A 12,066-nucleotide genomic window follows, 5' to 3' on the forward strand; every position below is an offset into this window, starting at 1 on the left:
GGACTCACATTGAGCTTCTGTTATTGTTGCATTTATTTCTATGTAGTGGTATTTTAATGTTGTCTGTATAAATAGGCAAGTTTTGTGTAGTGTAGATTGACTCACACACATATTAATGAAGTTTATATGATTTTGGATTCATGGACGGTTCTTTTGCCATTTCTTCATCACCCTTATTTTTTCTGATATATCATTTCTGGGGTGTTTTTCCATACTGAGTAGGTATTGGATATCTTTGATCAGCTTCTCCACCTCAAAATCATCTTTAACGTTATTTTGAACCTTCTCCAATCAGTTTTGATATAATGTGTTCACTTAAAGTTAATACAATGAGTGATTTAAGTTTAGCTCAAAGCTAGCTTAGCTTTTTGATTATGTAGAAATGTATCAGGTCTGGATCCTATCTGGATCTATTGGCCAATATTTTTGCCTGGCGAGATTGCTTCACATAGTTGTGTTTGAACAGCCTTTAGAAATTCTCCATCTTTGGTAGTGATTCACCACTTATGATGTGGCTTAAAGGAACTGTTCTGAAGGATTGTTTTTGGGAGGACTATTTAAACATTTTTGACACTCCTCTAAGTTTTTTGAAAACTCAAAAGTGTATTTAGTAGCAATTTTTTGATAATACATATTCATAATACAAACTTAATCTTAATTCTTTTTAGTTCTTAATTACATATTACTTAGTTAATGACATTATTTTAACTGCTTTTTTTAATAATTGTATTTTAGTTTCTTCATAAACAGTGCCAGAAGAAAGAATGGTAGTTGATAGTTTATCATTAAAAACTAAAGCAAGTATTACAACATCATCTGCAGCAGGTAAAGCTGTAATAGAGAACCGTAAACCGGATTCATTTAATAATGTTATCAAATCATCCTCTGTGGCTGTATCCTAAAACAATAATAAATAGTTAATGTATTAATAAATTATAAAATTCACTTTTATATTATCATCTTCTTCGGATGGAGAAGTGGTAACAAATTGTTTGGTTGACATCACAGATTCCAAAAGTTGCTGAGGTTGAATACTCAATTCGGTAAATTTCTTTATGATGTTATCATCATTAATAATTGTAGGTTCACCATCAATAACAGCTTTTTTTGTCATTCCTTTTGATTCTTTATGAATTTTCAATCTATTTGAATTTAACCAGATTATTCATTAAATTGAATTAAATTAAGTAATTAAATTACTTACATTTCATTCATAGCATGTGCTGAATTTTGCTTGGCTTGCTTTTTAGTGATACCATATCCTTCACAACGTTTCCCTAAAGCTTCACAAACTATAACAAATTGCCCTGTATTATTAGACCCCATTTCTTGGAAGGAGGCGCAACGAAAATTGCTTTTTTGTAAATACTCATTTAATGCACCTATAGCATTGTATCCAACATTACTTGAAATATCAACATTTTCATTTAAAGTATTCATGATGCTTATACTGCTTTGGGGTATGTTTGTTTTTAAATCATTTAAAGCTAATTTAGCACATTGTGTTCTTGTAATTTGCTTATTAGAGCCTTCAGATTCGTAAGTTCTATCCTCTACTGTTAGAGTACAATGGAAGTAAGGATTACTGGGTTTCGATCGATCCATAACTAAATAATGTGGTAAGGGCTTTTGTTTCGCAGCCATTAGTTCTTGTAGCTCTGAGACTGGATGTTTTGCTAAATAGGTTTGAGAAGAATTTAATGATGAATTTTGATATGTATTAATTGAATCATTTAATGAATTATTTGCTATAGTTGGAGGTGTGGTCATTTTAATCTGCTGTATATCATATTTTTCTTGATAAATAATAGCCGCTTTATAAGCTGCTTCATACTTAGCTGCTGATTTTGATGCACAAACTGCCGATGCTGTGATATCTTCAACAACTACATCACAGACAAAACCACCTGGGCAGGGTTTTATATCATAAAGAGGGGCAGTCTTTCCTTGTCTTGCCATCGCCTCTTGCAAATAAGAGACGGGATGCTTCTCCATATTCTAAAATTATTAAATAAGTTAGAATTATCCAAAATAATCCTAAAAAATTAGGTTATTTACTCAATTTTATCATCTGAAGTCTGCACGTCAAAATCACGTCAAAATATATATACAACCCAATCATAAGTTTTAAATCAATGTGTTAATAAAAATAGTTAAAATAAAAACTACGCCTAATATAAATCGTTATCAAAAACTAAACACACCAAAATGAAAACAATGATAATATTAATTTATAATTCTTGAGTAATTTTCAATTTAATTTATCTTTTGATCACCCGCTTATACTCATCTGAAGTCTGAATGTTAAAATATATACACAACCCAATCATAAGTTTTAAATTAATATGTTAATAAAAACATTTAAAATAAAAACTACGCCTAATATAAATCGTCATCAAAAACTAAACACATCAAAATGAAAATAATGTTAATATTAATTTATAATTCTTGAGTAATTTTCAATTTATTTTATCTTTTGATGACCCGCTTATTCACCAATAACAGCAAACAATATGACATTTACAACATAACCTAATTTTTAAAAAACTGTCAAATGGTTTTCTAAGTTGTTATTAAACTTAAATGATTTTCATGTAATAACCACATGGGATTTATAGAAGATGAGCTCAAAGAGGTTAAAACTTTATGCGAAAGAGTCGTGGAAGGTAGTAGATTGGTGTCGTGCGTGCCGACGATGGTCAGAACGGAAATAAAAAGAACCGAACACAAATCATTGGTGGCTTGTATGCAATTTCCTGTTGCCTATCCAAAATCGCCCGTTTTACTTGAATTAAAAAGTAAATTTTTGTCGGATAAATTACTCCAAAAATTGATGTCAGTGTGTGAGGAGGAGGCGAAAAAATATTTGGGAAAAGCCCAGGTGATTAAAGTTCTTCAATTTTTAAGGAAATTTATCGATGAAAATCCACTTTCGTGTTGTTACGATGAAATAAACGAATTGAGAAAATCTTTAAATGCTGAAATTGACGAGATTCGATTAAAACAAAAATCTTCTAGTTTAGTTTTAAAAGTTATTAATGGGGGATATTTTTTAAATGTTAAGATTATCGTTCCCGATCATTATCCATTACAAGCTATTGAGTAAGTTTTTTAATTATGTATTTTTAAATCTTATTTATTTTTGTTTTAGTATTCACGAAACTGACACAAATTTTCCACCATCTTTTAATAGACACATGATTTTACAAGCAAAGGAAATTGCAAGACAATGTGTTGAACCACCTAGAATAAAAAACCCTCGAGAACCAGAATTTAAACCTGTGCCATCTTTAGGAAAATCCTGTTCATTTTTAATTGACTGTATTAAACGATTACCCAACGAAAAATGCCAATATTGTAAAGAATTATGTTTCCCCAAAAATCCAAATGTGTGTTTAAATTAAATTGTTTTTTGTTTTATTAATAAATTTATTTTTAGTTGGTAATTATTGATGAAAATTCACCACGACATATTGAAAGGGTTTATTGTGGTCATCTATATCATCAGCAGTGTTTATTTAATTACATGAAAGCACCTCCATTTGGTAATAAAACGTGTCATTTTTGTGGAACGAGGATTTCACATCACAAGTGGAAGTTATCTGATCGATTAGCTGAAGATCGATGGGCTCATGAACAAGCTCGAGAAAGGGAATTAGCTGAAGTGGAGGATTTCTTTAAATAAATATTTATTTATTATTTTACTAATTAATAAATTTTTTATCTCTACTCTAAAATAAAAAATAATCCATCTTTATTCCTATTAATAAATCCTAGTTGAATAAGTTTGTTTATTCAATAAATATAATAATAAGATTAAAATTAAAGCTAAAATGTTGAAGAAAGACAACACACAGACATTTTTCTACGCAAATAGACAATTACATAAATATTTATATGATCTTAAATCACCCTGTATATCATTTTATACCAGTATATAGCTCTTCATGGTAGAGATATTAAAAAAAGTTACTAAGAAAAGTTGTTACTACTATAATTTAAAGCTATTATTATTGGAAACATTTTTAATATAATAAATAATTATTAATATAATCTCAAAAATATTAAAACGACACAATCATCGTTTATATCTTGAATTATTCGCCCGACATCGTCCTTAGCATCCTCTAATAAAGTCATTATATTCCTCATATTGTTTCAAATTAAAAAAATAATAAAACAAAGCGAAATATTAACAATTAATTATAATTTTATTATTGTTAGGTTATCCAACTTGACTCGGTTACCATGGTGATTAAGATCCAAATATTGCAGGTGCTTGTCAAAATTGGAATTGAATTTAAGTTTTTTTAAGGAAAAAGTCTTATTTAATTGGTTTAAAAGGCTGTATTTAAATCAAAATTGGTTTATCTAGGGAATTATAAACAAGGTAAGTGGATTAAATCAAAAAAAATATTTTTAATTTATTTCTCTTAATTAGAATCGATTTAAATTAAGTACAATTAACGAATTTGTTATGAATGCGAGATAATCGTAAAGAATTCGAATTGTTTTAATATTAATAAAAATTAAGTTAGAATTGATAAAAAAAATCGGAATAAAATTTTATTATTTTAAGGTTATCCAACTTGACTCGGTTACCATGGTGATTAAGATCCAAATATTGCAGTTGCTTGTCAAAATTTAAATTGAATTTAAGTTTTTTTTAAGGAAAATGTCTTATTTAATTGGTTTAAAAGGCTGTATTTAAATCAAAATTGGTTTATCTAATTATAAAAAGGGAATTATAAACAAGGTGAGTGGATTAAATCAAAAAAAAAAATTTTAATTTATTTCTCTTAATTAGAATCGATTTAAATTAACTACAATTAACGAATTTGTTATGAATGCGAGATAATCGTAAAGAATTCGAATTGTTTTAATATTAATAAAAATTAAGTTAGAATTGATAAAAAAAATTGGAATAAAATTTTATTATTTTAAGGTTATCCAACTTGACTCGGTTGCCATGGTGATTAAGTTCCAAATATTACAGTGCTTCTCAAAATTGACGTTGAATTTAAGTTTTTTTTAATGAAAAACACATAATTAATTGGATTTAATGGTTGTATTTAATTCAAAATGGGTAAATGGATGAAATTATAAGCAAGGTAAGTGGATTAAATCAAAAAAAATTTTTTTTGGATCAATTAAAATGTACAAGAATTTAGGGTTAAGTAACAATTAAAACTATACCTAGAACTAGAAAGTTTTAGGTTTAGCCGGGCGTCTTAGACAAGAACTTAGAAAAGTCTGAAGACGCACGGCTAAACGCGAATATTTCTAGTTCTAGGTCTCGTGTTAGTTTTAGTTTTACACTAGCATTATCACTAGAACTAACACAAGACCTAGAACTAGAAACTTTAATTTTATTATTATATTCGTAATCTTCATAAAATAACCTTTTAAGTGAGTCCAAATTTGACGCATTTACCTCAAAAAACCAAAAAGTTAGAATAAAAAAACGTTAAATCCGAAGTTAGCTACAATGAAGATAGCAATTTAATAATTAAATATTAATACCAACCTTAATTTTTAATTTTTTTTATTGTATTTTTGTTTTTGTGATAAATTTTAAGTCATTTTATAAAAATTAAAAATTTGTCCAAATGACATTGACATTTCAAACCGGAAGTTGCTTATATCTCGAGTAATATTGGAATGAAACGTATCATGTTTGGACTCATTTTAAAGGATTTTTCATGACGATTACAAATATGTATGTCAAAATTGACGTTGACATTTTAAATCTGAAGTTAGTTATAAAATAGGCAAATGGACAACTTCATGGCGTTCTTTCATGATGTATTCTTTATTAAAAAAAATCTTTAAAATGAGTCCAAACAAGACGCACTTATCTCAAAAAACAAAAAAGTTTGAATAAAAAACCTTAAACCCGAAGTTAGCAACAATGAAGAGAGCAATTTAATTATTAAATATTAATACCAACCTTAATTTTTAACTTTTTTTATTGTATTTTCGTTTTTGTGATAAATTTTAAGACATTTTATAAAAATTAAAAATTTGTCAAAATGACATTGACATTTCAAACCGGAAGTTGCTTATATCTCGAGTAATATTGGAATGAAACGTATCATGTTTGGGCTCATTTTAAAGGATTTTTCATGACGATTACAAATATGTCAAAATTGACGTTGGCATTTCTAACCGGAAGTTGATAATAACTTCATTAATATTGAAGATAAATATGTCGTGTTTGTACTCATTTTAAAGGATTTTTAATGAAGATTACAAATATGTCATGACCTATAACGAGAGTCTACTAGTTACATACACTACACTCTCACTACATATTGAGATATGCAGCCAATATTACACAGATCACGTGGGTTACGATAATTACACAATGTTACACAATGTTTAAGAGACATAAAGATGTACTAATAATGAATAAGCTTTACAACCCATATTTTTTTATGTTAATAATCCATGGCGTTCAAAAGTTATTATAATAAAATCAAAGGGGTTGTGAATTTCATACCTTTAGAGGGCGCTAGGGAAGTTTAAGGTATGGTTGAAAATAAGGTATTAAAATGTAAATTTTTGGCCCAACCACCTGTATAATAATATACAGGGTGTGTCAAATGTCTGGAATATAGCCAATAACTTCGCCATTTGTGGTTTTAGAGAAAAATGTTTCAAATACAAGTTTCTTTATTAATCATGGCGCATTTTTTGGCGATTTTTGCTTGTTTGCTTTGTTTTTTGTTTCGTTGCTATGGCAACCAACATTGTTATTTTAAATGTGGTGCATATATTTTTTTTTGCATACTTTGAGAAAGCCTTTGATTGACCTCTATGCGATGAACATATCAATCATATGGTGCTGCCAACGGCGTTATTTCGACACCTACTTTGATTGTAATTTGCTGATTTAATATTTTCAGAGAACGCATTTTTTCTTATACTACCATATGATTTGATATGTTCATCGCTTAGAGAGATTTATCCTCTATTAAAATGTGCAAAAAAAACATATGCTTCCCACTTAAAATAAGAATGTTGGTTGCCATAGCAACGAAACAAAGAACAACGTAAACAAGCAATTATCGTCAAAAAATGTGCCACAATTAATAAAGAATTTTTTATTTGAAACATTTTTCTTTAAAACCACAAATGGCGAAGTTATTGGCTATATTCCAGACATTTGACGCACCCTGTATATCATTTATATTTACTTTTAAAAATAAGCAGGATACAGACATTTTAGTATGACGATCGCTTTTGGTTTAATTTATTAAAAATTCGCAATTCTCGTTAAAAATCCTTTAAAATGAGTCCAAACACGACTAGGTTGTCTCTAAAAATAGCGAAGATACGATTGTTTTTATAATACCGATCGTCGATTGTTTTTATTTAAACTTTTTGTAATATCTCCGTTATTTTTTAAGATAATCCCATCGTGTTTGGACTCATTTTAAAGGATTTTCAATTCTCTATCTATTTTTAAAAAAATTAAAATCATCAGTTATTTTATTCACTTCCGCTTGGCTTCAATGTAACGTGATATTGTAAAGAAAGCGTCCAAAAATTCTTTTTTTGTTATGATTCTTTCGATCCTCGTTATAACCGAGATTTTTAACATTGTAAGAATAGGTTTTTTGACGGGACGTGAAGGAATAAAAAGATTTGTTCTTTATAATTTATTTGTAATAATTATTGGCACACATTCTTTTACAACAGAGAGCTTATGGCAATGTTTTGTACAATAATAATAAAATTTTTCAAATAAATACAAATCGTCGAATTTAAAAATTAAAATGAAAAATAATGTACACTCATGCGAACTAGTAGAACAAGGGTTTTTCGTTAAGGATCGCTTAAAATCGGTATTCCTTTAAAATTTTTACACCTTTACCCCTCCTGCTCCAAAGGGTTAACATCAAAATCGAACGAAATCGGCTTCTAAACGTTTAGTAATAAAAAAAAAATAATAAAGAGAAAAAGTTTATAAGAAAAATTTACAAAAAAATGTATGTGCTCAACAAAAAGACATAATAAAATCGATAGGCCCGTTACACTTTGCAATTATCTAACAATACTTTCAGCAATTGATATATAGTATATATATACAATAGTGACCATCTTTGGTAAAAAAAATATTGTAAAATATATTGCGCCATATATCGGATGAGCAATAAATAATATTGTATTACATATCAAACAAATTTACAAAATCTATCTAATAGTTTTCTCAATTTCAATTTTTTTTATTAATTTTATAATAAATTTTTTGTCCCCGATCTTGCTCCTCCCGATTTCGCAACAAATCGAAGAACGAAACTGAACGAGTTTATTTATTTTCTTTTATTTTTTTTTTCGTTGTCATCAGCAGCAAAGTTACCATCGAAATAGTGTTAGAATTACTCTACGTCTTAAACGGTAAAATGTATTTGTGCTAAGTACGTCATTTCCCTGTTTAATACATCCTCTACTATCAATTTTATTTCATTAATTTTTTCTTAATTCTTTTTAGAATTGATCGTTCTAAAAAAAATTGTTCTTGTCGAATCTATTTAATTCGAATTTGAATCGTTTTTAATTCGAATCCATTTTGATGCGAATTTTTTTTTTCAATTTCAATCAGTTCAATTCAATTCGTATCAAAACGTGACAAAGAAATTATATATAGTTTTATATAGTCCAGTTTTAAATGCCCAAAAAATTGTCGCGTTTTGTTACGATTCGATTAATTTATTTTTTTATAATAATTGATTTAATTGTTAAATCTTCTTTGTGTCACGCCAAAGCATTGTTGTTCAGGAACTAACTTGTACACTTAATGGAAAAAGAACCTTATACCCTATAATTAGTCTCATACAACAATATCACAATTTCAATATTGCAAAAATTTAAACGTAGCTAGATATGCTTCCATAATATAAATCCCATTTTCGAATTTCATCTTCGTCCGCATGATTTGATTGAAAAATTTTAAAAGCCTATTTTCGGTTTTTTGTTTTTAATTTAGTAACTTTCATTTAAATTTAAATTGATTTAAATTTAATGATTTCTTTTGACTAGACTTATCTTTAATAATACAGCGTTAGTTTTTTTATTATTTTTTTTTCGTTTTACTTATTATTTTTGCAGCTGGGCGTCAGTTTAACAACAATAATAAAAGCTGCATCGATTATTTCAATCTGCCTGGCTAGATTAACTAGGAAGACACTTTTTTTTCATTTAAAAAGATGGCCTAGCAAGCGGCAGGCGGGTACTGCTCTATTTTTATTAATTTTTTCAATTTCTTAGTAGTATTTAGTCGCCTTATCTACATTTTTTTTCTATCGGTTTTATTTTTGTTTCGCTTTACATTACATTTTACTTATTTTTTATTTTCCTGTTATTTTCTTCTCGCCTCCGCAATCTCCGCCGTTTCGCACCGAAAAATTTATACTGTAAGTCCTATTATGATGCCTTCCGAGGAATGTAGAGACCGTCGGTGTAACTTTTCACCTCACCGCACCCCGCTATTTTCAACCGCCATCAGGCGTCGAAACGTCACCGTCGTTAATGCGTCGCGGAACGTCACTAACCAATGCACTCTCGCTATCACTTGCACTAATATATTGTCGAGAGACTCCTTCGTTATTGTCATTGCAATTGTCGCTATAGCTGCAACAAAGGCTTCCGTCCTAAAAGAACAAAACAACAAAATGCAACATTAGTTCTATCTCAATGCATCATCGAAAACTAATTTTTGTTTCAAACACAACTCGGTGCCAATTGTGTGAAAGAAATCTCGGAAAAATTAAATAAAAAGATGTGCTAAAGTTTTTTGTATTGGTATATCAAAAGTAACGTGCCAAAAACCTACAAAAAATTGATTGGTGTGTGTCAAAATCGATGTAAAATATGATCAGGTTACTTGGCAAAAACGAAAAAATTAGGAAAATTAATATGGACACTTTTCAAAAGCTTTCAAAGATTTTGAAATATGGAAAAAGATAATTGGTGTAATTCAAAATGGTTCCAATCGATTAAAAACATCGTAAGGATACTTAGGAGGTGTAAAAGAATAAAAAAAAATTATTTTGACGTATTTAAAAAAGGTTTCAAAGATACCATGACATATAAAAGTTATTTGGTCAGTGTAAAAATGGTGGTATTCGATTGAGATTGTGTTTAGGTTGCTTGAGAAAAACGAAAAAAGTTAGAAAAATTAATGTGGACACTTTCCAGAAACTTTCAAAGATTTTGGAATATGAAAAAAGCTAATTGGTGTAATTCAAAATGGTTCTAATCGATTAAAAACATCGTAAGGATACTTGGGGAGTGTAATAGTATAAAAAAAAATGTTATTGATGCATTTAAAAAAGGTTTCAAAGATACCATGACATATAAAAATTATTTGGTCAGTGTAAAAATGGTGGTATTCGATTGAGATTATGTTTAGGTTGCTTGAGAAAAACGAAAAAAGTTTGAAAAATTAATGTGGACACTTTCCAGAAACTTTCAAAGATTTTGGAATATGAAAAAAGCTAATTGGTGTAATTCAAAATAGTTCTAATCGATTAAAAACATCGTAAGGATACTTGGGGAGTGTAATAGTATAAAAAAAAATGTTTTTGATGTATTTAAAAAAAGGTTTCAAAGATACCATGACATATAAAAATTATTTGGTCAATGTAAAAATTGTGGTAATCGATTGAAATTGTGTTTAGGTTGCTTGACAAAAACGAAAAAAGTTTGAAAAATTAATTTGGACACTTTCCAGAAGCTTTCCAAGATTTTGGAATATGAAAAAAGCTAATTGGTGTAATTCAAAATAGTTCTAATCGATTAAAAACATCGTAAGGATACTTGGGGAGTGTAATAGTATAAAAAAAAATGTTTTTGATGTATTTAAAAAAGGTTTCAAAGATACCATGACATATAAAAATTATTTGGTCAATGTAAAAATTGTGGTAATCGATTGAAATTGTGTTTAGGTTGCTTGAGAAAAACGAAAAAAGTTACAAAAATTAATATGGACACTTTACCAGAAGATTTCAAAGATTTTGGAATATGAAAAAAGCTAATTGGTGTAATTCAAAATGGTTCTAATCGATTAAAAATATCGTAAGGATACTTGGGGAGTGTAATAGTATAAAAAAAATGTTTTTGATGTATTTAAAAAAGGTTTCAAAGATACCATGACATATAAAAATTATTTGGTCAGTGTAAAAATTGTGGTAATCGATTGAAATTGTGTTTAGGTTGCTTGAGAAAATCGAAAAAAGTTAGAAAAATTAATATGGAGACTTTCCAGAAGATTTCAAAGATTTAGGAATATGAAAAAAACAATTGGTGTAATTCAAAATGGTTCTAATCGATTAAAAACATCGTAAGGATACTTAGGAGGTGTAAAAGAATAAAAAAAAATTATTTTGATGTATTTAAAAAAGGTTTCAAAGATACCACGACACATAAAAAATATTTGGTCAGTGTAAAAATTGTGGTAATCGATTGAAATTGTGTTTAGGTTGCTTGAGAAAAACGAAAAAAGTTAGAAAAATTAATATGGACATTTTCCAGAAGGTTACCAAGATTTTGGAATATGAAAAAAGCTAATAGGTGTAATTCAAAATAGTTCTAATCGATTAAAAACATCGTAAGGATACTTGGGGAGTGTAATAGTATAAAAAAAAATGTTTTTGATGTATTTAAAAAAGGTTTCAAAGATACCACGACATATAAAAACTATTTGGTCAGTGTAAAAATTGTGGTATTCGATTGAAATTGTGTTTAGGTTGCTTGAGAAAAACGAAAAAAGTTACAAAAATTAATATGGACACTTTACCAGAAGATTTCAAAGATTTTGGAATATGAAAAAAGCTAATTGGTGTAATTCAAAATGGTTCTAATCGATTAAAAATATCGTAAGGATACTTAGGGGGAGCAAAAGAATAAAAAAAATTATTTTGATGTATTTAAAAAAGGTTACAAAGATACCACGACATATAAAAATTATTTGGTCAGTGTAAAAATTGTGGTAATCGATTGAAATTGTATTTAGGTTGCTTGAGAAAAACGAAAAAAGTTAGAAAAATTAATATGGATAAT

At 28.2% G+C, this 12,066-nt stretch overlaps 3 protein-coding genes across 6 annotated transcripts in view; 1 reads left to right on the forward strand and 2 right to left on the reverse strand.

Annotated features, from left to right (window-relative positions):
* Positions 1 to 579: 579 nt before the first annotated feature.
* On the reverse strand, positions 580 to 2,144 carry LOC111423487 (double-stranded RNA-binding protein Staufen homolog). The gene is made up of 4 exons (XM_023056721.2): positions 2,059 to 2,144; positions 1,205 to 1,998; positions 947 to 1,142; positions 580 to 898 (listed from the first exon to the last, which is right to left on the reverse strand). Exons 2-4 carry the CDS (start codon positions 1,993 to 1,995, stop codon positions 683 to 685), a joined length of 1,203 nt encoding a protein of 400 aa, XP_022912489.1. The 5' UTR covers positions 1,996 to 1,998; positions 2,059 to 2,144; the 3' UTR covers positions 580 to 682.
* Positions 2,145 to 2,528: 384 nt separating this feature from the next.
* LOC111423482 (uncharacterized) lies at positions 2,529 to 4,088 on the forward strand. Its single transcript, XM_023056710.2, has 3 exons — positions 2,529 to 3,102; positions 3,152 to 3,389; positions 3,440 to 4,088. The coding sequence occupies exons 1-3, from the start codon at positions 2,606 to 2,608 to the stop codon at positions 3,683 to 3,685; spliced, it is 981 nt and encodes a 326-aa protein (XP_022912478.1). The 5' UTR covers positions 2,529 to 2,605; the 3' UTR covers positions 3,686 to 4,088.
* Positions 4,089 to 7,649: 3,561 nt separating this feature from the next.
* Positions 7,650 to 12,066, reverse strand: part of LOC111423486 (protein kinase C-binding protein NELL1-like) — a 32,051-nt gene continuing 27,634 nt past the window's right edge. For all 4 annotated transcript variants that reach the window (XM_023056720.2, XM_023056717.2, XM_023056719.2 and 1 more), the window contains one exon: positions 7,650 to 9,656. In XM_023056720.2, coding sequence (XP_022912488.1) covers positions 9,479 to 9,656 — 178 coding nt within the window. In that variant the 3' untranslated portion in view covers positions 7,650 to 9,478. The remainder of the gene's footprint in view (positions 9,657 to 12,066) is intronic.

Source organism: Onthophagus taurus, chromosome 11, assembly GCF_036711975.1.
Source record: "Onthophagus taurus isolate NC chromosome 11, IU_Otau_3.0, whole genome shotgun sequence".
Taxonomy (NCBI): domain Eukaryota; kingdom Metazoa; phylum Arthropoda; class Insecta; order Coleoptera; family Scarabaeidae; genus Onthophagus; species Onthophagus taurus.